The sequence below is a fragment of the Ochlerotatus camptorhynchus genome, unplaced genomic scaffold (assembly GCF_037179485.1).
Source record: "Ochlerotatus camptorhynchus isolate MF236.1 unplaced genomic scaffold, CSIRO-AGI_Acam_v1.1 ptg000251l, whole genome shotgun sequence".
Taxonomy (NCBI): domain Eukaryota; kingdom Metazoa; phylum Arthropoda; class Insecta; order Diptera; family Culicidae; genus Ochlerotatus; species Ochlerotatus camptorhynchus.
Genome location: NW_027040741.1, coordinates 3748161 through 3771227, shown reverse-complemented (window position 1 = coordinate 3771227; position 23067 = coordinate 3748161). Strand labels below are relative to the sequence as shown.

At 41.1% G+C, this 23067-nt stretch overlaps 1 protein-coding gene across 5 annotated transcripts in view; it reads right to left on the bottom strand.

Moving 5' to 3' along the window:
* Nucleotides 1–23067, bottom strand: part of LOC135704918 (mucin-2-like) — a 418648-nt gene that overhangs the window by 318807 nt on the left and 76774 nt on the right. For 4 of the 5 annotated variants that reach the window (XR_010517810.1, XM_065226456.1, XM_065226459.1 and 1 more), the window contains exons 3-6: nucleotides 7563–7732; nucleotides 7257–7493; nucleotides 6742–7194; nucleotides 15–6679 (exon numbers count right to left, since the gene is read on the bottom strand). Coding sequence is in view for 4 of the 5 variants with exons in the window: in XM_065226456.1 (XP_065082528.1) it covers nucleotides 15–6679; nucleotides 6742–7194; nucleotides 7257–7493; nucleotides 7563–7732 (7525 nt within the window). In the remaining variant the exon portion in view is untranslated. The remainder of the gene's footprint in view (nucleotides 1–14; nucleotides 6680–6741; nucleotides 7195–7256; nucleotides 7494–7562; nucleotides 7733–23067) is intronic. The other variant, XM_065226458.1, reaches the window with a different exon arrangement.

Below are 23067 nucleotides of genomic sequence, written 5' to 3'. Positions count from 1 at the left end.
AATATCACACTCACAAACTTGATCGCGGCACTACGACAGGCTTCGTACTGCCTGGAATGGTCGTGGTTACTATCGTCGGAATTGGTGGCGTTACAGTGATGCAACTGGCACTGCTTGTAGCAGGTGTCGTTACACTGGAGGAAACCAAGACCGGGTTACTGCTGCAGGATACGACCGGTATTTGGCCACATTCCCCGCTGTTTGTCGTAACAGTTGTGGTGATTGTTGAAACAGTTGTTGGCATTGCAACAATGGGAGCTTGCTGCATACTGGCAGCAGTTGAAGTTACAATCGGAGGGGTCGGTGCAGTTGAAGAAGTCATCGTAATGAGAGGTGGTGGAACAATGTTCATAGGTTGTTGGGGTTGCTGCAGCTGAATTTGAAGCGATGGATTAGCCTGAATGGTTAGCCCTCCTGCAGATGTTGGCATTAGTGATGTTTTGGAATTTATACCAGTACCGGTTGAATTTTGAGGAAGGGCATTGGTTAGGATGGCTTGAGAACCACTCATTATCACTATGGATTGGCCAGTGAAGTTCTTGCTTTGAATGCCGATAGGCATAGAAGTAGGGACCAGCGGTGGAGGCACTGGAGTATTAGACCGATTTTGAGTAGACACCAGCGATGGTGGCGGAGTTGGCGGAAGCTCAATCTTTGTGACGCTCATAGATTGAAGATGGTGTGTTTGCGTCGGAACCAGCGAAGGCATCGGAATGCTACTGGGAGTACTGGTTCTGGTGATATTTTTATTGTTTAGAATGATCTGATGTTGTTGAGGCTGTGAAGGCGTTGACTTTGCTATTGATTTTACTATTGATTGACCGACAATCTGGGGAGCTTGCGTGATTGTTACACTTGTTTGTGGCGGAAGTGAGGAACTTATAGGAATGATCGAGGTGATCGGTGTACCACTCAATTTCGGCTGTGTTCCTCTCGCCTGCTGAATAGCCATGCTATTGGTGATGGTAATAGACATTGATGAATTGCTGCTGGTTACAATTGAACTTGGATAGTTCGATGCCGAAGAGACAGGAATCATGTTATCTTGTTTCACAACCTGCGGAGAACTTATCTGTATTGGCGTAGGAGTAGTTTGTATGTTAGCTCCTCCCTGGTACAAAGCAGCATTAGCCGAAGAAGGCGTAACGGTTATTGGAGAAACAATAGCCTGCTGAGGTTTTGGTTCACTGCTGATAATAGCTCCACCGGGAATCATCGTTCCAGAAATTGGTGCCGGAGGAGGTGGAGCATTTGCAGCTGCCACAGCTAGAGCATGCCCTGCTGGAATCGTTGGAATTATTTTCCCTGTGGCTAAGATCTTTTGCTGCTCAATGAACAATCTTTGAAGAGCTTGCGTTATTTCTGGATCCGACATACCTTGGATGTTTGTTAGTATGGGCAGTGGTTTGTTGTAGATTGGATTATTTGGATCAAAATCCGCCGGAATGGTCAACGTAGCAAGCAGGTTTTTGTTCTGTAGTTTTGCCGATAGTGTTTGAATCTGTTGTTGGACGTTTTTGAGGAGTTGCTGCTTTTGAGGCGTCAGCTGGATTGTCTGAACACGGGGAACTAAACTGGGTGCTCCAACGGTTGAACTCGTCGTTGGGGCTGCTCCAGAATTAACGCTAACCAGGGGAGGCATTTGGTTCATCATCGGTTGCGGCGACGGAAGGGGTTGGACTTTTCCTTTCTTACTACCGCTAGTGCTTATACTACTACCACTTAAAACGTTATTCGGTTGAACACACACATTTACACTACTGTTACTACTGCTACTGTGGTTGTTACTAATACTAAGAGTACTGCTGTTATTAGCGGTTGTCCCGTTAGCTGCATTACTGGCATGAGTCACGATGAGATTATTGCACTGGGTTGCTCCGGTGGCAGCGACAACCGCTGTGGTCATTGGTTTATTGATTATCGTCTTGTTGTTGCCAATTTGTATTTGCTGTTGTGGCTGAACCTGTGCAATGGGCGGTGCCGACACTGTTGGTACTGGATTAGTTACAAAATTGTTTGGATTAACCGTGCCAACGATTTTCGTTCCAATTTTAGTACCATCTTCAGCCAGAATCGGTTGAGCATGCTGCCCTGGTTGAAGGATAACGTTGGGTGGTAGGCCACTGCTCACCGGGTTTACTTTCACCAAACTCTGCTTGGCTGGTAGTTTGTCGGCTTTTTTAGATCGGCTCCGCTTCGGTTTTTCCGGTTTTATCTGATGGTTCACCACTTGCTTGTTCGGAATGACAGGCATAGTCACATGTGTCTGGGTTGGCTTGAAATTGGGATTGTTCTGAATCACTAGCTGCTGATGTTGCTGTTGATGTTGTTGTTGATGTTGCTGTTGATGTTGTTGTTGATGTTGTTGTTGTTGTTGCTGTTGCTGTTGATGTTGTTGATGTTGTTGATGTTGTTGTTGTTGTTGTTGTTGTTGTTGTTGTTGTTGTTGTTGTTGTTGTTGTTGTTGTTGTTGATGATGTTGTTGATGTTGTTGTTGATGTTGGAACACCGGTTGAGGGACTGACTGATGTTGCGGTGGTAGTGGTTGTGGAGGCTGTTGCTTCGGCTCACTGGATTGTGTAACTGGTCCAATGTTGTTGAAATGAATCTGCCCTTGTAGCAAGCATTGAGCCAATTGTTGGGAATTTATTCCTGTTGGAACGATGAGCAAGCGCTCCATTGGTCCCAGGGCAGCAGTGGTTTGGCCTGGACTCAACTGGGTGATCTGATTCGTGAGAGTATTTAGGGAGAACAGTTGCTGGTTGGGTTCAATTTTGGGAAGTTCCACAAGTTTTGGCGCGTTTGAATTGAGGACTATTGTCTGTTGAGGTGGTGGCGGTTGAGGCACAGGTGGAGGGGGCTCGAGAGGGGTTGATTCATGCTTTCGCACTTCTTTCAAGCTTTGGGTAACGTTCGATGGTTGCGAGTGAATAACCTGCTGATGATGGATCAGCTGTGGTGGTTGCGTATGTTGCTGCTGCATAACATGTCCAGAATTAGCTGACGTAACAATGCTGGATGTGTGTGAATTATATGCTGGCATGTACTGTCCAACCGACGTTGGCTGGCTCTGTGAACTGGTAACGATTACATTCTTATGTTGAATTTGCCCACTAACAGCGGCAACTGTTTTCGCAGGCTGCTGAATAGCTGACACTGGAGAATGATGAGAAACTGCTGGTGCTGAGATGGTCGTTGGCACTGGTTTCGATGGTTCATTAACCAAACTAACATTCCCTAAAGCACCGGACAGAATTGCTTGAAGTATCATTTGAGATTGGCTGTCTTGGGGACTGTTAACGTCATGTTTAAGGATCAGATGACCATTTTCCGCGAGGGAAAGGCTCAATGCTCCCGTAAGTTGCGAAAGAATACCTTGCGCAGACGTTTGTTGAACCTGCGGTGGAGGCGGTGGTAGCTGCATTGGTTGAGGGGTTTGCATCGACTGGGTTTGCGTTACAGATTGAGGCAGAACTTGGGCTTGACTCACCACTGCTTGGATGGTTTGTTGTGGTGCCTGCACCGAATGTGTTGGATTTGACTGAACTTGCGTTTGTGATGGAACTCCAGTCGAGAACTGCTGTGCCGCCGCTTTGCTATCAAGTATAGGCGTTATTTGAATCTGATTATTGATTGCACCTTTTGTAGTCTTATTATTATTTACTGTTGTACCGTCAATCTGGGAGATCTGAATGTTTCCGATTTGTGTCGGAACGGACGTATTGATCGATTCAATAGTTTTATCCACCATTTTTTTCCCATTCTTTTTACTGCCTCCGGATTTCTTTTTCGATGGGGTGACCGTAGGTTTGCTCGGAGAAATTACCATTGAAGTTGTAACTGGTGATGTTAATGTAGTTGTTACGATCGGTGTACTCATACTGGATGTTGATATCAGTGTTTGTGGGTGGTTTTGATGTACCATATAGTTTTGACTTATCACAGCAATGGAAGACGGCATGGTAGTTGTTGAAGAGGCTGCCGCCTGTATTAGTTGGTTCTGAATCTCATTGATCTGACTTTGCAGTGTTGGAGTAACCTGCGTGTTCAGAACATTATTCATCAAACTGTTCACGCAGAACGTATTTTGCTGAGTGCTGGTGATCACTGATGTGCTTGAAGTTACTGTGCCTGCAGTTGGTGTCGGTGCGACAGTTGCTACACTGACCACCTTGGTATCATCCAGACCGCTTCCTGACATCCGAGGGATTGAGATCGTGTACGGTTGAGCTGAATTGGGATCACTGGAGGGGTCAATAGTTATCATGAAAGGGGGAGGTTCTTGAGCGGGTTGATGAGCCTGTTGTGGTGGAGGTGGTGCAGGCGGATGTTGATGTTGTTGCTGTGAACTTGGTGGCTTTGGTTGAATTTCGCTCGATGTCTTTGGTTGAACATCCTGGCCATCAAGTCCCGAGGTAGGAATCGAGATCGTGTAGGGAAAATCGACGTTGGATCCGGCTGCACTGGCCGGAATCGTGATCATAATATCGGTGGTAGTCGGCGGCAATGGTGCCGGCGGTGGAGACATAATCTGATCTTTGACAACCGCATCGTTCTGTATCACAACATTGGCATAGTCTTGGGATGATAGATTGGGTTGAGTTTGCACCAAAGGTGGTGGTGGTGGAGCAGGTGGCGGTTCTTCCGTGTCCATGAAATCGTCGTCCTCGATACCGATGCCGGAAATTTTCATTAGATTTGCCAGATCTAGCTTCCCAGAGGCGGTATGGGTATTGGTAAACATTGGGGACGTCGGTGGTGACGTCATGGGCTCAGTATAGCTTGTCGGTGTCGGAGTAGCTGAGATCGGTGCAGCACTGATCATTGACGCTTGGCTCGTCACTACAGGACTAGGTGTCACTATAATGGGAGCAGCAGTTGCTATCGGAGGCTGGACAGCTTTCTTCTTTTTACTCTTACGCTCTTTTTTGGGTTTCTCGGGTTCAAACTTTGGCTGTGGTTGTTGATGTTGTTGTTGTGGTTGTTGTTGTTGTTGTATCTGTACAGGTGCCTGCTGGATTGTGCTTCCGCTAAAAAAATGGTGCTGGGCTTGGGGTTGATGATTTTGTAGATGATGTTGCTGCCCTTTGGCATCGGTCACAATGACCTGATGCCCTCCGGCAGTCGTCATTATAGGAGTTGGATGTCGCATTGGTTGGGACGTAATCGATGAGTTGATTTGCAAATGGGTTTGCATTTGTCCGTCTATTGACGAATTAGCAATTAAATGGCCATGCGATGGCTGCTGAGCGGGGGCACTAACGGTTATGGTGCCTCCAGGTTGTGCCGTTGTAAACTGTATATTCTGAGTACTCACAATATCTCCTTGATGTGTAGAAGTCTGCACCGTTGGAGGAGGAGGTGAAGTAAAGGTTGCTCCGCTTGCCGCAGCAGCAGCTGCTAGTTGCGAAAAATTTGTATTCCCTAATTGATTTAAGTTTATGTTCTGGTTTTGCAAGCTGAACCCACCCACACCTTGCTGAAATTGTGCTGGCAGTGTGGTCAATAGCTGACCATTCAATCCATTTGGCACCTGTATTTGGGTCAGATTACCGTTTAGCTGCAGATTCTGAATTTGAGCTACACCTTGACTGAGCAAATGTTGATTTATAGCGGCCGTGATTTGTTGTGGCTGCCTTTGACCTTGCAAGCCTTGAATTTGGGTTAACGGAACTCCCTGGCTGGTTTTTAACCCAGGTATATTCTGTTGCACCAAGTTCCCCTGAGAAGACACAATAAAGGTTGGAGCAGCTGACAGTTGCATTGCACCATTATTCAATATTCGGAGCACTTGTTGGGGTTGTGTTTGCTGGAGTTGTGGTCTCGAATTGTGAATCACCAAGCTTGGTGCAGCAATCTGCGGTGTTGGAGGCCTCAATATCAGCTGGACACCTTGGGGAGTATTTTGCTGAACGATAACCGGCATTTGATTGAGCAGAAGGGGTTGTGCGTTCAGATTTCCAGTTGGCAGTAGTATAGAACCTCCATTTTGTGGTGTCGCCGATGGTGCAGGCGTGGATGTTGCCGTTGGAGTCGTCTGCGGTGTCGCCACCAACTGTGGCTGCTGTGTAGTGGTCTGATGTTGCGGAGCTTGCTGTGAGCCTGACTGAGTAACAAATTGACCACCAGTAGCTGTTTGCGTCACCTGAATCTGTGCTGGCATGTGATTTACAATCGTAGTTTTAGGCTGCGTCATAATCGACTTGCTGATAGAACTACTCAGCGATACAGGACTATAGGTTGGCTGCATCTGCTGCTGTGGGCTCTGATGTGCGGAACCAGGCGAGGGAGATACCGATGGAGTCACTGGTTTTGGCAAGATTTGCTGTGGACCTTTTTGATGTTTATGTCCTCCAATGATGACTGCACCACCGGCAACGGTTACCTGTGCAGATGGCGACGGAGATGTATTCGAGGACGGAGAAGATGTAATAATCTGTTGAAAGAACTGTTGCTGTTGGGACTGCTGATGATGAGACGTGTGCAACGATTGAGAGCCTATATGCTGCGGTTGGGGCGAATGCGATATGATCGTTTGACGGTTTTGTAGCTGCTGAGGCTGCCCTGAAGTATGCTGCTGTTGTTGCCCCTGATGTTGTGAAACAGCTGGTTGTTGTGTAATGAATTGAGAACCTTGGAATATTTGCACTATTTGATTGCCGGCACCCATAACAGGATACTGAAAATGAAGACAATTTTGAATGATTACTTATACGACAACCATGTGATGATAAAACAAACCTGTTGTATCACAGGTTGCGGTGTAGGAGGCCTTAGTTGGGTAGCTCCGGTTGCCGATGCCCCCGGTCCGGGTGTAGTTGATGTTGCTCTGCCTGGTGTGTGTCCAGCACTGCCAACAATAATGCTACCACCCAAGCCACCGTGACTACTCGTAGTAACCAAGATCGATCCGTTGGGACTTGCAATCGGGCTGGGGCTGGCAATTGGACTTCCAACAAAGGACACTGTTTGCGCTTGTTGTTGTTGCTGCTGCTGCTGCTGGTGGTGCTGTTGTTGATGATGGATATGCTGCTGTAGGGCTTTTTTCGCCGCTTTCGGGCTACATGCAGGAGCACCGATAGTCGTCCCATGTCCATGACCTGCATGTGACTGGATGAAGGTATGATGTTGCTGTTGCGGGTGAATGAGCGATGGTTGGTGGATAACAGTCGCAGAAGAAGATTTGCGGCCCTTCTAGGAATATTGATGCAAATTAGAGTTATTGATAAACAAAAATAAAGTTATCTGGATAGTACCTTATTCAACGAGATGTTATTCGACCCAACTAGTGTCGTGTTGAATTCATTGCCAGGTATAGTCGTAATGCTGTAGGTTGCAGCTCCGGCCGGTGACTGAGTAGGACTCGGCCTGTAAACCACGGTACCTGCATTTGGACTGCTATTGCTGAGCTGTTGTTGATGTTGTTGCTGCTGCTGATGGTGGGGCAGCTGATTGAACGATTGGCGACGATTGGTGATTCCTACTTTTCGATCCTGGAAAAATTGTAAAGCCTTTGATTGTAGTTATCGGAACACGGCTATCAAATAACGTGCAGTGCTTACCGGCTCCTGAGTCAAGCTGCCAACAATGTTACTGTTCGTTACCAGCAGGACATCCTGTTGTTGATGTTGTTGAAATGGTGACTGAGATGGTGAAGGTTGCAGCCGTGGGCTCGCTGGAACCGATGGCGATGGACTCGGCGTTAAAAAAGGACCCGGAGGAGACAAAATACCTGAAACATGGGAGAGATAACACAATTGATCAGAGACATATTTATGTCAAGTAGATGTAATTAGAATAGGTTTGATGTTTATGGTAGGGGAAATGTCGGCTTCTGCAATATCTTAACCTATTATCGACAGGGGGTACACAAAGTCCTTGAGCACACAAATTTGGCCAATAGATGCTCTGAAACACAATGTATCCACATGCCAAAATTGAGCTCTCAAGGACGTTGTTTACCCCCTGACGATAATACATTAAGGATTTGCCGAAGCCCTATGTAGAATTGATCTATTATTTTTGCAATATTACCAAATATCATAGTTGATTTCTATGCATTCTGTATGTAGCCACTGTTTTAAGATCAAAACACTAGATATTTTTGTCTGGATACATTGTCTATACACTAGAGGTTGCTACCAGACGTCTTGTGATTTTAGTGTTCATTTCCGTCATGTAATATTCTCTTCAGTAGCACATTTTATGGTAATGCTTGGATGGAAATATTGAACTAAGCATTGTTACAAAGCACGCATAAGCACCAACACCAATTAGATTGTCTGTATATGTTTCTTATGAGAAACCGCAGCACAGATAACATTTTTAAGAATCAACATGTTCGTACAAAACTTTCACAAGAAGGTTTTCTAGTTTCATAAAGTTAATAAACAAATTAGCTGAGATCAATCTTTTGTTCGCGAGTAATTGGCGATTGAAATCATTGTTTATAAAAGCAGTTGAACCCCTATCCCGAATCACTCTAGATGTCTTATTTAAATCTGCGAAATCTCGATAATATATGATCAAAACCGTTTTTTATTCATATATTGAATGAAAACAATGTTCACAAGAATGGTATCCATAAAGGTCAACGCAAGATTGGTTGGAAGATCATTTTACAAAACTTTTACATGCGCCTTTTCCAGTCTCCCAGAAGAATGTAACATAGCAATGAGAACACTTCTCTTCCGCTGGAATGCCAGAAGTAACAGCGTACTTCTCGGAATTTGACAAGTCTACTATAGGTTTATCGTCACAGCAGTAATTTATGATGGGCGGCATTCATAAAAATCCCTCCCGAAGACAAACTACAGAATAGACACGACATGATTCTTAGCTCTTTTCCGCGTGACGTTTTCTTCACACTGCGCCACGGTGAGCGGAACAGCAAAACACGCCAGCCATTGCTTCTGCACACTTTCACCTTACCACCCACTACCGAAAAAAAAAATCAACGAGTAGCATTCCACGACATTCTGTCTGACTTTCTTTGTTTATCGATTAGATTAGATGCTGCCACTGTGTATGTGCTTGAACCACGTAAGTTTGTGTGCGCGAGAATGGCGAGCATGTTGTTGGATTTGTTGTTGTCCACATTTTCACCTAGGAGGCCATGAAACGTGTGAATCCTTTAGGGATAACGAATTGAGATTGCAGCCTGCTAGTCATCCCTAGTGGAATGGGCGCCAATGGGTGGGAGAACAAAACTCGAAAACCCCATCATCAGCACTAGTACTAGTCTGATTTAAGCCTACGCAAATGAGCTTATCTGTGATGAATCACTTTTTTCTGCTAATGAATCACAAGTATCGCTCCCGAAAAACTTTGAGCACACAACACACTTTCTTTGTTTGTCACCCGCGCCGAGCTAATTTATCACGAGAAATTTCTCTGTTCGCTGTGGCCCGTTCTCCCGCACTTGACTTCACCATTTATTGTTGTGTGGGAGCCATGCTCTAATTTCCCACCATCGTCGTGTCGTGAAACAATCTCTCCTATTGGATTATTTTTAAACCTAAATCAAAATTCACGTCTCGACACACATTTTCTTCGCACGCAGCAAAATTTAACTTTTTACTATTGCCAACGACGGTCGGGCCCGTCTAGTGCTTTACCACCCATCATCCATGACAGGCACAGGACGAAAAAACAAGGGCGCAGAGTGCGGAAATTTGCACGCACGCACTCCCTGTCAGTAGTGTGGTAGGTAGGTACCTGCCTACTCCGGAAAAAATGACCCATCAACAATGTTCGGAAAATAAGAGCGTGAGAAAGAGAACGGTGCGCGACCGGTATCGGTGTGTTGGTGGAGACCGCAACGGATGGGCGGCGGGATGGCGTGGAGTGTGTATCATCTCGCGTTATCGGCTCTTGCCAGGATCTCGAGGAGTCGCATTATAGACACGCGCCAGTGAGTGCATACTGAGCAGCTAGCGAGAGAATATGAATGGGACATTGCGAGCAGCGTTGCCGGCATAGAATTTATGTAATTGACGCGAAGATCGGGTAACTTGGTGTTCTACAGTTTGAGAACTTTCCAAGCATTGAGGTAAATAGAAGATGATGGTCGCACCTCTTACCCCTACAAAGGTTTGAGCTGGACGATTTATCTTTAAGATAATTAAATATGACATTTTAACCAGGTGAGCAAACAAAATCGAACTGGTTACAGTTACAGGTATAAATTCCCTCTAGAGTTTACAGTTGCTTCACAGCGATATAAATGTGGAAAAGCTCAGGCGTCCACCTCTTAGTTCGCCTTTTTGTCCACCTAAAATATTCATAAGTATTACAAGCAATCAAGAGTTAATGAACAATCAACGAAGCATCCTATTACACTAGCAACCCCGCAATCTGATGCTATCATAATTTTCAGCAATGTCAGGAATGCTCATGAACCCCCAACATTTGCCAGAAAACTTACTACTAACTCAAGGTATCTTCCAAATGAGCTTCAAAATAGCATTTTTTATCAAATTTTAAATTCAGTCCTCTACATCCGTAATACGCGCGCAAGGCTCAAACCTTTTTAGACTACTTTCTTTTAAATCTACTACTATTAAATCAAATATTAAAAATCCATCATCACCATCGTGGCAAACAGAAATAGTTTTTGCAGTGCTACAAGAATTAGTCAAAAGTTGTTATGAAAGCTATCCATATAAAATAATCCGTTAGAGATAACTTCGTCAAGATACATAATTTGTCAATTCAATAAAAAAATCATTGGATAACTGTTCAAAAGGCACTTTGACGTGTGAAATGCAGTGTATTCTGAATTTTGTAAGTGTTGCTGAACGTTATAATGAATTTTGTGAAGCACATCTCTACTTAGAGAACGCAAATCTTCATTCAAGTGTAAAACGGCATCATCTAAATCCTTAGTTGCAATGAATAACACAGTATCATCTGCAAAAAGATTAATGTCGCAAAATCGTAAAACACGTCGCAAGTCATTAATATACATAATAAATAACAAAGGCCCTGATACACTTTCCTGGGGCACTCCAAGGTTATTCTCCCACTGGACTGGAAACAGAATCATTAAAAACAGTCCGTTTAGTTCTGTCAGACAAATAGCTTTCAAACCATTTGTATGCAGTACTCGTAATTCCAAAGCGCTTGATTGATCTTAACAATAAGGGCCTAGAATTTTTTTCAAATGCACGTTTAAGATCCAAGAAAACAGCAACAATTATATCTTTACACTCCAAACTCTTCGCCTTTAATCGTTCCAGCAACTTTTTGAAAAGGAACCACTAAGGATTCCTTCCAAATTTGTGGCACATGTCCAGTTTGCAATGATTCATTAATAAGGTCCAGCAAGATGTGGCATGAAATCAATCTTGACAGGACTGTAGTGAATAAGCTGAATACATATTTTCATGAAAAACCGTTTCGACATAATTTTCGAGTTCCAATTGACTCACATTAATTTGATTTAATTATTAGATTAAATAGGGACGGCCTCTAAATGTTAATTAAACAATTGATGCAAGAGCATTCTGAAAAGAGCTCAAATAACATGGTGTGCCAAACTGGGTTTTTCTGACGTAACATTTTTTTTGTCTAATGCTTAGCCGGTGTTTAAAGTACGCGGAGCGCCCCGGTACTGCAAGCTCGCTGGACTCATACACGCTTGAAGACTGGTCAGCCTCATAAAAAAGAGCGGTACCTACAAACGTGACCTATAAGGGCAAAAGTATATTCTAGACATTAACACAAGAGACCATAAGAATATCGAATGTTTTTATCTGAGAAAGTCGTGTTGTACACTAATAAAAATTCAATGATTATTTTTATGTGTCCCACACATGATTTTTTGCATTGTGATAAACAAATGATATATATGTATCGGACACATAGTTCTTATGTGTTGACATATAATTCATGTGTAACCACACATACTATTCATTTTATTCATAAATGTCATGTGTACTTCTGAGTGGATTCTGTTTGTGTGTGGACACATGATAGTCATGTGGAATTTTACATAGTCCCATAAAATTCGTGGCAAAATTCTAAGCTAACGAAATCTCAGAATAGCTCCAGGAAGTTCTCGATCGTTGAAGGTTGTATCACTTTCATCTAAGAGGACCCTACACGATTGCTTTTATTGACAATAATCGTATTGGCAATACATCCTATATTGACGTCAATACATCGGTATTGACAATAATTCTGTATTCACATCATCAATATTATTGTCAATAGCCCCCCTTCGCTTCAATATATCGAAACTTGTGCATTTCTCATGTATGCAAGAAGCTTGAACCCGGGAGTTAAAAGGTGACAGCTCTACCGCAGCTACAATAGCCCGTTTCAGGAACGCAAGTATTCCGAAGCTATTTTCACACATGATAAGCTCCGCTCCGATACATTATCGATGCAAATATACACCATTGATAATGTACTAAAACTGTCAATCAAGCAGTAGTGCAATACCTGATTGGCGCGTATTTAGTAAGTTTTGAAATGATCGTCTTGAATTAGATAAATATTTCCTATCGAGGACAGAAGAACGAAAAGGTAAATAAACTTAGCTGAGTTTAACTACGCGTAGTCTAGAACAGTCGGCACCACATGCAACGGATAAGAATTTGAAAATTTTCACTTTATGCACTTTTCAACATCACTTCTGTACTTTCATATTAACACTTTTTTTAAAATGAAATTGTAAATTTATAACATTTTCACTAGGACGAAAACGACGCAGCAAAACAAAAACACGTCATTTTCTCAGCACGGCCTACTTCGATCGTTTTCATGGTGCTATAAAATAGACTTTTAATCCGCCGTGCATCGTTAAGGCCCAAGCGCAATGACAGCGGAAGCGGAACGGCAGCGGCAACGGAAATGCCCGATCTGAGTAAGCCTCCAAGAATAAATAAATGTTGCATATGAAAAAAATCCGGACACATTAAAACCGCTGCCATGGAGGCATTTTTGAGTATTTTTGTTTTCAAAATTTCAATGAATCAAGCTAAGAGTGTATAGAATCACACTCTATAATTTACATCATGCCTTCACTGGAGCAAGTACGTCGCGATTCGATCCTGCATGCACGAAATGAAAATCGACGAAACGTACTGCCTGTCAGTTTTCGATCAAATTCCTGGGCAAGAATTTAATACCTCGGTTGACCGGAAAAGTGCCCTAAAAGAATGTAAAATAAAAAACAAGTCGAAATTCCCCAAAAAGTTTCTTGTTTAGCAAGCAATCTGCAGTTATGGGCTGAAAAGCGAAACTTTCGTTACTTTTGGGACCATGGTCCAGTAAATTTACCAGGTGGAAGCCTACAGAAGAGCTGTACTGTCTTTTCTGGAACAGCATGAGATGGATTGCCTATTATGGCTATTACATCGAACAGTGGTACAGCGAAAATGGTGGAGATGAATCCGGCCAATACTCCGGAACTAAGGCCATTTAAGAACTACTGGTCAATTGTGAAGCACATACTGAAGAAAAAGGGTGGAACTGCAATTGGCCTCAATGATTTCAAGTAGAAATGGAATTTGGCAGCCAAACAAGTTGGAACAGTGCTCGTGCAAAATATGATGGGCCGTGTACTAAGAAAAAATGGCCTGTGGTAAGAAGGGGTAAGAAGGAAGACTGAAACAATGATTTTACAATAAGCATAATACCTACAAATGCATAGCTGTTACATTGAACTATTTCGTGTCCGGATTTTTTCATGTCCAACCTTTAAAAAGATGAATTTTTAAACATTGCTGAAGATCATTCCTTTGTTTTCTTTAGTTTAGCAATTGCTAATGCTTGTTTAATAAGGCAAAAGCTTCAGATTTGTAAAAAAATATGGGATCTGCGATAAAAACCTCAATTGGTCGGTTGATGATAAATTCACATACTTTAACTAGCTGTGATTTAACGACTGACCAATAATTATTTCAAATGTATGACAACTTTCCGTCTTCAATGTTCATTGATTCTCGACCGTACACCGTTATGAACATTTTAACTGAATGGTTGTTGAGTCTTTAAGAAATTGAGCGAAAGCATGAAGTATGGAGGGCTCTCGAGGGCGACATGAAATAAAAACTAAGGGTATGCGATATAAGACGGAATTGTAAGGAATTTCACGAAACATTTGGGTTTTGACTATGAAAACAACATAATTATGGAAGTTTAACATGCGGAAAATGGTTTGCGCGCCAGATCTTTCAATTGAATACAATATTTGTTGCTGATTGCCCGAAATTGAAAAGTTCGTTTCGTTTCGTATTTTTTAGACAAAAATATGGTTAGAGCTAAATTTATGATTAAGGAAAATTCTGAAGTAAATTATACAAAAAAATGTGATTCATAAGGTCTTACAGAACCATACGTGTACGCAATGATTTTAAGAGTACATATAGCTATTTGAATGATGAACATTCAACATAACATATTTATTTCATTCTGTAAAGTTTAAAACAAAAGTTAGTTGAAATTTTGAGCAACGATGATATGGAAATTTCGAGACTGATGACGTAGATCTCTTGATTGATGGTTCCCGTAGTAATGAAAATTCCGCTTTTTAGACCACACGTGCATATGGCTTGCAAGACGAGATATTTTTTCCGGAAACTTCGATAGTTTGATGGTTTTGAAAATTTCAGCCACCTTCCCCTTTTCCTGATGCGGTATAAAACTCCTGTCTCGGAAGCTGCTTGAAATCCGCCTTCACATAAGTTCCGTCGTCCATAACGACACAGTCGAACTTAGTGAGCAGATTCGTATACAGCTTTCCGGACCGCTGCTTTGCCGACGTGTTTTATTTATCGACAACCCGGCTCGTTTCTTGGCCCGCTGCACAGAAGTATGGGAGACATTGAGCTTGCCAGCGATGTCCCGGATGGAGAGGTTAGGATTCCGCTTATATTTCACCGCCACCTTCTTCGTCGTCGCTGCCACGTCCGGATTACGATTGCCACCACTTCCAGGCTTCCTGGCGGTCGACAGACGCTCCCCGAACACTTTTAAAACGTTTATCACGGTCGATTTGGCCACATCCATCAATTTTGCCAACTTGGCTCGTGAGAACGTCGGATTCTCTTGCTGCGCGAGCAAAATTTTGACACGTTCCTCCTCTTGCTTGGAAGTCATTTTGAAAACTGGAGAGCAAACGGTGAAAACTCATCATAGCAACCATTGTATATACACTCAACTTCCAAATGCAGCATTTCTCTTTTTTATGCATTTTAAACAGAAATACACCACTTTGAAGTTGACCAATTTTTGCACGTTCCAGACTTTATAACCGCTCAGTCTGACCAGTGTTTAAGATGCTTTAAGTATTTTGTAAAAATGTTGTCATTTTACGCTTTCCGAAGCCTTGAGGATATTGTGAGCTTTCGAATACGGATTTCTGCCCTTTTCGGGACCTATCCTTACTGAATCGATTTGCGGTATGTAGCCTTAGCCTTTGGGCAGCAGAGGACATCAAGGCCTTAGCCTGATTGGTAAGGTAAGTAAGCCTTTGGTCGATCCGATTAGCTTCTCTGATTCCGTCTCGGATGAAGACGACATGGTAGCCTAGTTGGACGAGCTGAACAAAATATTGGAACGGGTGTGAGAAAAGCCAAGCAGGTGCAAGAAGAACGCCAGGAAGATGAGCGAAGCCGGTTGGAGAACATTTTGAGGTTTTGGTTTATCATATAACCTCTTTTCATTTTTGTGAAGTTCCCAACGCAAGCAAGCAACTAAATTGATGAGTTCGTTATATATATTTTATTTTTTCATTTGTGCCATGTTGTATATGTTTTGTATAAAACCATAACTAAGGGGCTGTTCATTAACTACGGAGGCAATTTTTTTGGAATTCTTGCCCCCCCCCCCGATTTTTTTCTGCTCATGCTTAAATTTGGTTAAAAGTTACCTCATTGTAACCGTTGCCGAATTTGAATGGCATTAAAACCAACTCGATGAATGCAAGGTGAGGTGATTGGTTACCATTATTGGTTACTGTCCACTGTGATATCGCTCGCATTCTTAACATGACCATATTACTTCCATGCAACGTATTATCGTCTGGGCTTGAACGGCAATAACTACATCTCGATGATTAGTGGAGCGTTGGAATGTGAAGGGCTGGGTGTCCTACTAACAACTGTTTTTGCTTACTGAGCGGAAGCTCATGGCTGAAGTTCTAGACTCTCATTATAAGGTCGCTAATGACCTATTGCTATCTTTGTTAACATAAGCACTAGGGTGGGTCAAGTTTGTATGGTGGACCTCGACCCCCTGTTCATCACTGCTGTTTCGGTCTGTATTGAGGTCTCCAACAACTGTGCCAAATTTGATCGAACTTGAATATGATCTGGATACGCGGGAGGATTTTAAAGATTGTATGGATACATTTATGGGAAACGGAAAGAAACTATTCAGCTGATTTGTTAAACATTCTTCTTCGACTTCGAGTTCTGTGTAAAAGTTATTATTAATTGTGTTTATTCAATTCCTCACGACCATGTGTGCTTTGCTTCTCAGTATAAGATTAAAAACAAAACAATTAATTGCATGACTACAGTGGGTAACTTTAGAAAAGTTATTATTAAACTAATTTAGGCCTAGTGTTCCGCGCATACCTACTGGCATATTTATGAGCTTTTATGTATGCGCAGAGCACTAGGTCTAAAATAAGAAGCTAATAACGTTTTGCACAGAAGTAATCTTGCAATCTTATAATCTTCGACGTAGTTTTTTTTCATTCAACGTTTTGATCCGTTGCCCATACAAACTTTAACATTTTCGTACAAATCCAGAGCACACCCAAATTCGATTTCGATCGAATTTAGCTTAGTTTAGTTGCTTTGTTGGGGACCTCAATACAGACCGAAAGAACTGTGGGGAGTAGGGGGTGGTAAAATTGACCCACACTATTGAGCACAAGGGGAAGGTACTTGATCGCTAACTTTCGAATTATTCTAATATCAAAGTTTGTTTGTTATATAAAAAACCTGTTACACTGACTCTCTTCAAAGAGCATGTCAGTTGATGAAAATTGACGACATATAAAAATCCTCTTTTGTGATTGGCCAGGATCTCCATACAAACTTTATACCTTTTTCGATTCCCATAATGCCACACCAGCCAAAACCATTTGTAAAGGGTCATATTTTGGGTTTATAAATCTACTTGTCAAGTTGTTGAGGAAATCAACAAATACAATTTCTCAAAAAAGCAGTTTAAAACAATATTTGTGCTATAAACACTCACTTAGCAATCTATTGACCAACACATTTTAATTGAAATTCATAACCCTACATAACTGGTAACTCTTCCTCGATAATTTGAAGCCGTTTGCACGCTCACGTACTGTAACCCGTTCTCTCACTGTTTTTCCTTTCCAAACATCATCCCTAGAAATTCTCGATCTCTCTCGCCAGAAAAACCTCACTTCCCCTCGCTCGCTCACTCGTTCTCCGTAGCGAAAAGACAACAAAGCCTTTCCAATCGACCAAACGACCGACCGACGACAGGGTAGGAGCCCAGAATCCAATCACTAGAAAAAAAAGAGTCACATCTGTAGCATCGACAGCGGATGGAAACAGGAACTGATTTTACACACCCACACATACACGGACAATGCCTCTTAGTGAAAATTCTCAATCGGTAGGATTGATTTTCTCACCAAAATCGGACGTCGAAAGTTGGAACGAAACAAAATGTTGCTTGCAGCAGCACAGACGATGGAAGTTTTTCGTTCTTTTAATGTTTCAGTTGTTAATGGGTTTCCTTTGGATGAACTTTTGAAAGTGTATCCAAATGAATGCGGCTCAAGCTGACTCTCGCTCGCTCTCTTGTTGCAGGTTAGTTGTTATTCGATGTAAATTTTGTGTGCTCAAGAAATGGCAACATCATATATTTGTAGAGATGTTGTTTTTGTTATGCTATTTTTCACGTTCATAGTTTGTCTTTTAATTTCTTATATTTTATAGGAAGTTCTAAGACTTCCTACGGCGTTCACTGCTGCATTCTGGCCATTTCTACGACCATTCCCAAATGCAACCAATATGTTTATAGGAGCTCAAGATGACAACCAATGACCTAGTTTGTGTGTACTAATGTGATTTGATGTGTCACCACAACTTTAAATTTGGTTAAAATCAGGTTCTGGCCACATTCCGCGAGCTGTGTTTTCGAAGTACGCTCAAAACGAACATCGATGATCAGAGGCGCTAGAAGTGGGTGGAACAGGTAGGACATGTCTCACTCTCACATGTCCTCAGCACAAAAACACCCGGTAGGACAGTCGAAGTAATCTCCTGTCCATGGTTTTGTAGAGAATCTATTCAAACATTATCGAACCATTTGAATCATTTTATAAGTTCGTATTCATGGTTTCTGATTAGCTCAAGTAATATACACTGCGTCACACCATGAGAACTCTTCTGGAATAACTCCGAAAGCTTGGTGCCCAACACAATTATTAAAAGAGTGCCAATCATTGCTCAATAATCATGTGCCTCTTATGGAACACTTGCAGAACTTAGAAGACTCGCAAGATCATGTATCGGAGACAACTTTAAATAAAAATTGTCAAGAAATGTTTCTTGTCTTGAGAATCTTTCGCGCGTTATTCAAAGCCATTAGCTTCAGTTCACGAATACAGTTTGATAAGTCACGCTGACCACTTGAAACAAACTTCAAAATTCACAGGCTCTCTGCCGTTAAGATTGAGGCTCGGCACGAAATAATAGCTTATACATTATGTGCGTGACGCATTTTTGCTTTTTTATGTACCGTGATTTTTTTCTTCTATTTAGTCATTTTAACACTTTATGCCATTCATGACTAGTCCTTTACCGTCACCTACTTTACACCGTGTTATGAAAATGGTAACTGGGTACCTGGGTACTTCATCCCACACATAACGGTTATATAAGGACGCTTCAGCAATACAAAAGCATGGTTTCAAAACTGATGAAAGTTCTTAAGTTACTGAAGTAACATGCTACTGTTCCCAGTAGCGCCCTACTCTGCTGAAAGATCTTTTGTAACAACGAAGTTTATTGATATAGAATGAAACTACAATGACCCAAGACCGACTTAATTGCTGCGCGATTGTATTCTGAGATTTTAACTCGTGACTTTGGTGTGAGAGGTATGAATCTTCACCACTACGTCCCCAATTGATTCGCATTTTTAAAGTCTATTAATCGAGAACGTTTAATGTATTTTAGCGTGTTTAATTTACACTAAAATTTTATATATTGTAGAAAATAGCAGACTACAAAAGTTTTCATCTGCCCAAAATTTGTCCTACCGATATATTTGAACATGGATGCACCTCTGTCGATGATCCAGTTTTGCAAAATCCATATGTATAATATGCATCATGATGAGGACGGAGTTTGCGGAATGAGAATTATGGATATTTGAGTCCAACCTGAACTACTTATCTAGTTTTGAGTTACAAAAAGATTTGTTTCCATCAAATGAATCATTGATTATGATAAAAGGGATTTCTGAGAGATGTATATATTAGGTCCTCCCTTAGCTACAAAGCAAGATTATATTGGAGCTGGCTGGGTTCGATTCCCGGTCCGATCTAGGAATTTTTCGGGTTGGAAAATTTCTCGACTTCCCTGTGCATATAGAGTATGATTGTGCTTGCCACTAAATTATACTAATGCAAAAATGGCACAGGCATTGAAAGCTCTCAATTAATAACTGTGGAAGTGCATCTAGACCACTAAGTTTAAAGCACGCCATAAGCTAATATGCGATAAGAAATAAGCTTGAATATGAAGAAGAAGAAGAATAAATTGAGAAACAGTTACCCTAGATTCGATTTAGTTCTGCAAATGTTAATCCGAGCAATTAAATTCCTTTCTCCTTTCGTTTTACTTCGGGAAATGTAATAGGGTTAGGGCATCCCGACCTAAAGTCCCATTTTGGGCCCAACGCTTAGCATACGAGAGTCATAGACAAGTTACTTCAATTCTTTGTTGTACCGAAATTAAGAAAGTAGATCGAATTTAGATCCCATAACCCTACAACCAATCTAAAGCGCTCAATCAAATAAGATAATTTTTCCCCACATCATTAGCGTGCATTGCGGTGTAGAGTATACTTGCCATCTGGTTTGTTTTGATTCCTTTTTCCCACCTACAGCTACGTACACAAAAACAAGCCTTGACTAACCTAGGCAATTGGATTCAGTTTTTACAATCATCATCCGCAAAACAGCATCATCGAAGGTATACAAGAGAGCGAACAAAAAAAAAATACAGAGCATAAAAAGCATGGAAACAGCATACTGAACGCATGCAATATGCGATCTGATGCAAATTATGATCTCGACATAGCGTATGCATAATTATTGCCTTTATCTTTCATACAGAGTTGGCATACAGAGGTCGAAGCCCGTCGAGAAGGAAAACGACAGATTATTACCTTTAGGGGCGTTTCAAATATGACGTCCACTCTTGAGGGGGTGGGTCCAAATATTTGTAACTGTACGTGTAATAAGTATGGGGAAAAAGCGTGGCACAGGGGGTGGGGATTTGGATAAAATATCAAAAACTTGTGGATGTTATATTTGAATTGCCTCTTAGTGATTTTTTATGCAGTACAACCAGTAGAAGCGCTACTTCTTTGTCAGAAGATTTTCGATTTGATTACCTGTTAATAATGTAGCTGTCTCATTTTAAACTTGAAGTTCAAATAACATCGAAGAACATCCGTAGACTATTTAGTAAAGGCTCGGTCTGTCTACTTCGAGGCGGCGACCCATTTGAGGATATTCTCAGGATAGAAAATTTCACTATTCCTCTAGGGATACAGTCATAATGCTTGCCACTTAACCAGGGCTGTGGAGTCAGCGTCGGAGTCGAGTCGGAAAGAATTTTATGAGTTAAGGAGTTGGAGTCGGAGTCACTGTACTGCCCAAACCCGCCTTCAGGCGGAATTAATTCAAAGAGCTCGGACAAAAATAATTGAATTATTCAACAAATGCTATGCCATTGGTTCGTCAAATATACTATTTATGTACCATTTACATGATTGGTTTGAATAAATTGATTAAAAAATCATTCTAAAATTCGAAAAATGAGTTCTGCGATTTTGTGTCTCAACTTAAAAAAAGTGAGTGTCTACAAATTTCTAAAAAAAATGGCATGAACCATTGTCTACGGAGTTTAATAATAGGAGTTTAACCAATAGGTTTCAAGAATGCAAGTTTAATTAAAATTTATGATAATTAAAAAGAATTGATGTTAAACATGAAATCATTTTTTTTCCTTGATTTGTTTTCCGTAGATCTTGTTTTCCGTGCTGAGCCCCAATGCTACAAACGCCAGGGAGGCAGCTCCCACATCTGGACTCTTCCTATCGACCCATCAGGGCTGGTAGTGCTGATACGATATAATAGTAGTGACTTTTGTGACTAAAATTACGGAAATAGTGACCAAATAGTGACTTTTAATATTAAATAAGAAATCATTTATATGGTAACTTAGAAATTCAAATACGATTGATGATGAAATAAACTTTCTTTGTCATGGAACTTAAAATCAAATTTCATAAATTCCTTCAATTTAATCAAATCTCACAACGGAATCTCCTGTGAAGAGCATTTGAAGTGATTTGTATAATTTAATTTTGCTTACGTTATACATGATGACTAGCAAATAGTAATTCCCATTTTTTATGATCTTGAATTTGATTCTAGGTAGATAACTTTGATAATTCGCTAAGAACTTTTCCCAGAATTTCTTCAGAATGATCTCAAGAATTTTTTTAGAATAATTCCCTTTCTCTTAAATTTTGAGGCAAATAATGCTTTAAAAAAATAATATTGCATTCTTGAAATTCTTTGCAGAACAATTATTGGAAATAGATTATTTTTGTAGTTGGAAATGCTTAACATCGAATATCAGGATTAAAGTGGGCATTTTATACGATAGATGAGGAGATGAAAATAAAGAGTTGATAGTTCCGTTATAGTTTGAAATTTGTATACAGAAAGTAGAAAGCGAACAAAGGACAATTTCGAGGAAGGTACGAATCGGGTAGACATGTCCTTTACCAAGCTCATCCGTTAATGAGGGATGGTGAGAGGTGTTTCTCCCTGCCACCGGCAAAAGGGATGATCGCCGATTTGCTCATGTATCTCCGATGTAGTTGGAGGCGAACCAGCCCAAGGCTGAAAGCCTCCTTAATAAAGCTAAATAATAATAATAATAATAATAATAATCTCCGATGTGCGGAAACAGTTCTATCGATTGTTTCACACTCAAGTCCCGTCTGGCGTAAACAACTATCTGATTCGTACCTTCCTCAAAGTTGTCCTTGCTCGCTTTCTACTCTCTATATACAATTTTCACACTGCCGTACTATAACGGAACTATCGACTCTATAATTTAATCTCCTCATCTATCGTATAAAATCTCCACTTTCAGTCTGATATTTGACGTTAAGCATCCCGACTGTGTAAATCGTTAAATTCACACATGAATTAATAACACATGGTTAGTTGAAGTATATTATTTTCGATTTTTTATTGATTCTTCTAGGAACTTTCGGAAGGCTCCTTCCATAAATCCATTTTAAATTTATTTGAATTCTCCTTAGAATTTCCATGCAATTAACCTTAGAAATTTCATAAATTTCTGCTTAGAATAATCTTGGACTTCTCCCCCTGTATTCGTATTCTTCTTAGAATTCCCATAGTATTTCCTAAGAATTCTCAAAACAAAAATCCATCACAGAATAACTTTGAAACTCTTCTCAGAATTTCTTTGAGATTGAACCCTCAAAATTGGATGTTATTGGAATTCTTCTCGGAATTTAATTCGAACTTTTTAGAATTCTCATGGAAGTATCTTCAGAAATCACCCCAGAATTCTTTTAGAACTATACGCAGAGACCATCTTTGGAGTTCACTGGATTTTCATGGAATTTTCATCAGAGCTCCCTTAAGCAAAATTGCAGAGCTAGTTTTGAATTTTTATTAGAATTGGATCTACAATCCTCATCCAATCATCATAGAATTCTTCTCAGAACTCTCGGTAAAATACACTCTCAATTATATTGGAATTATTTACAAAATTGTTTAGG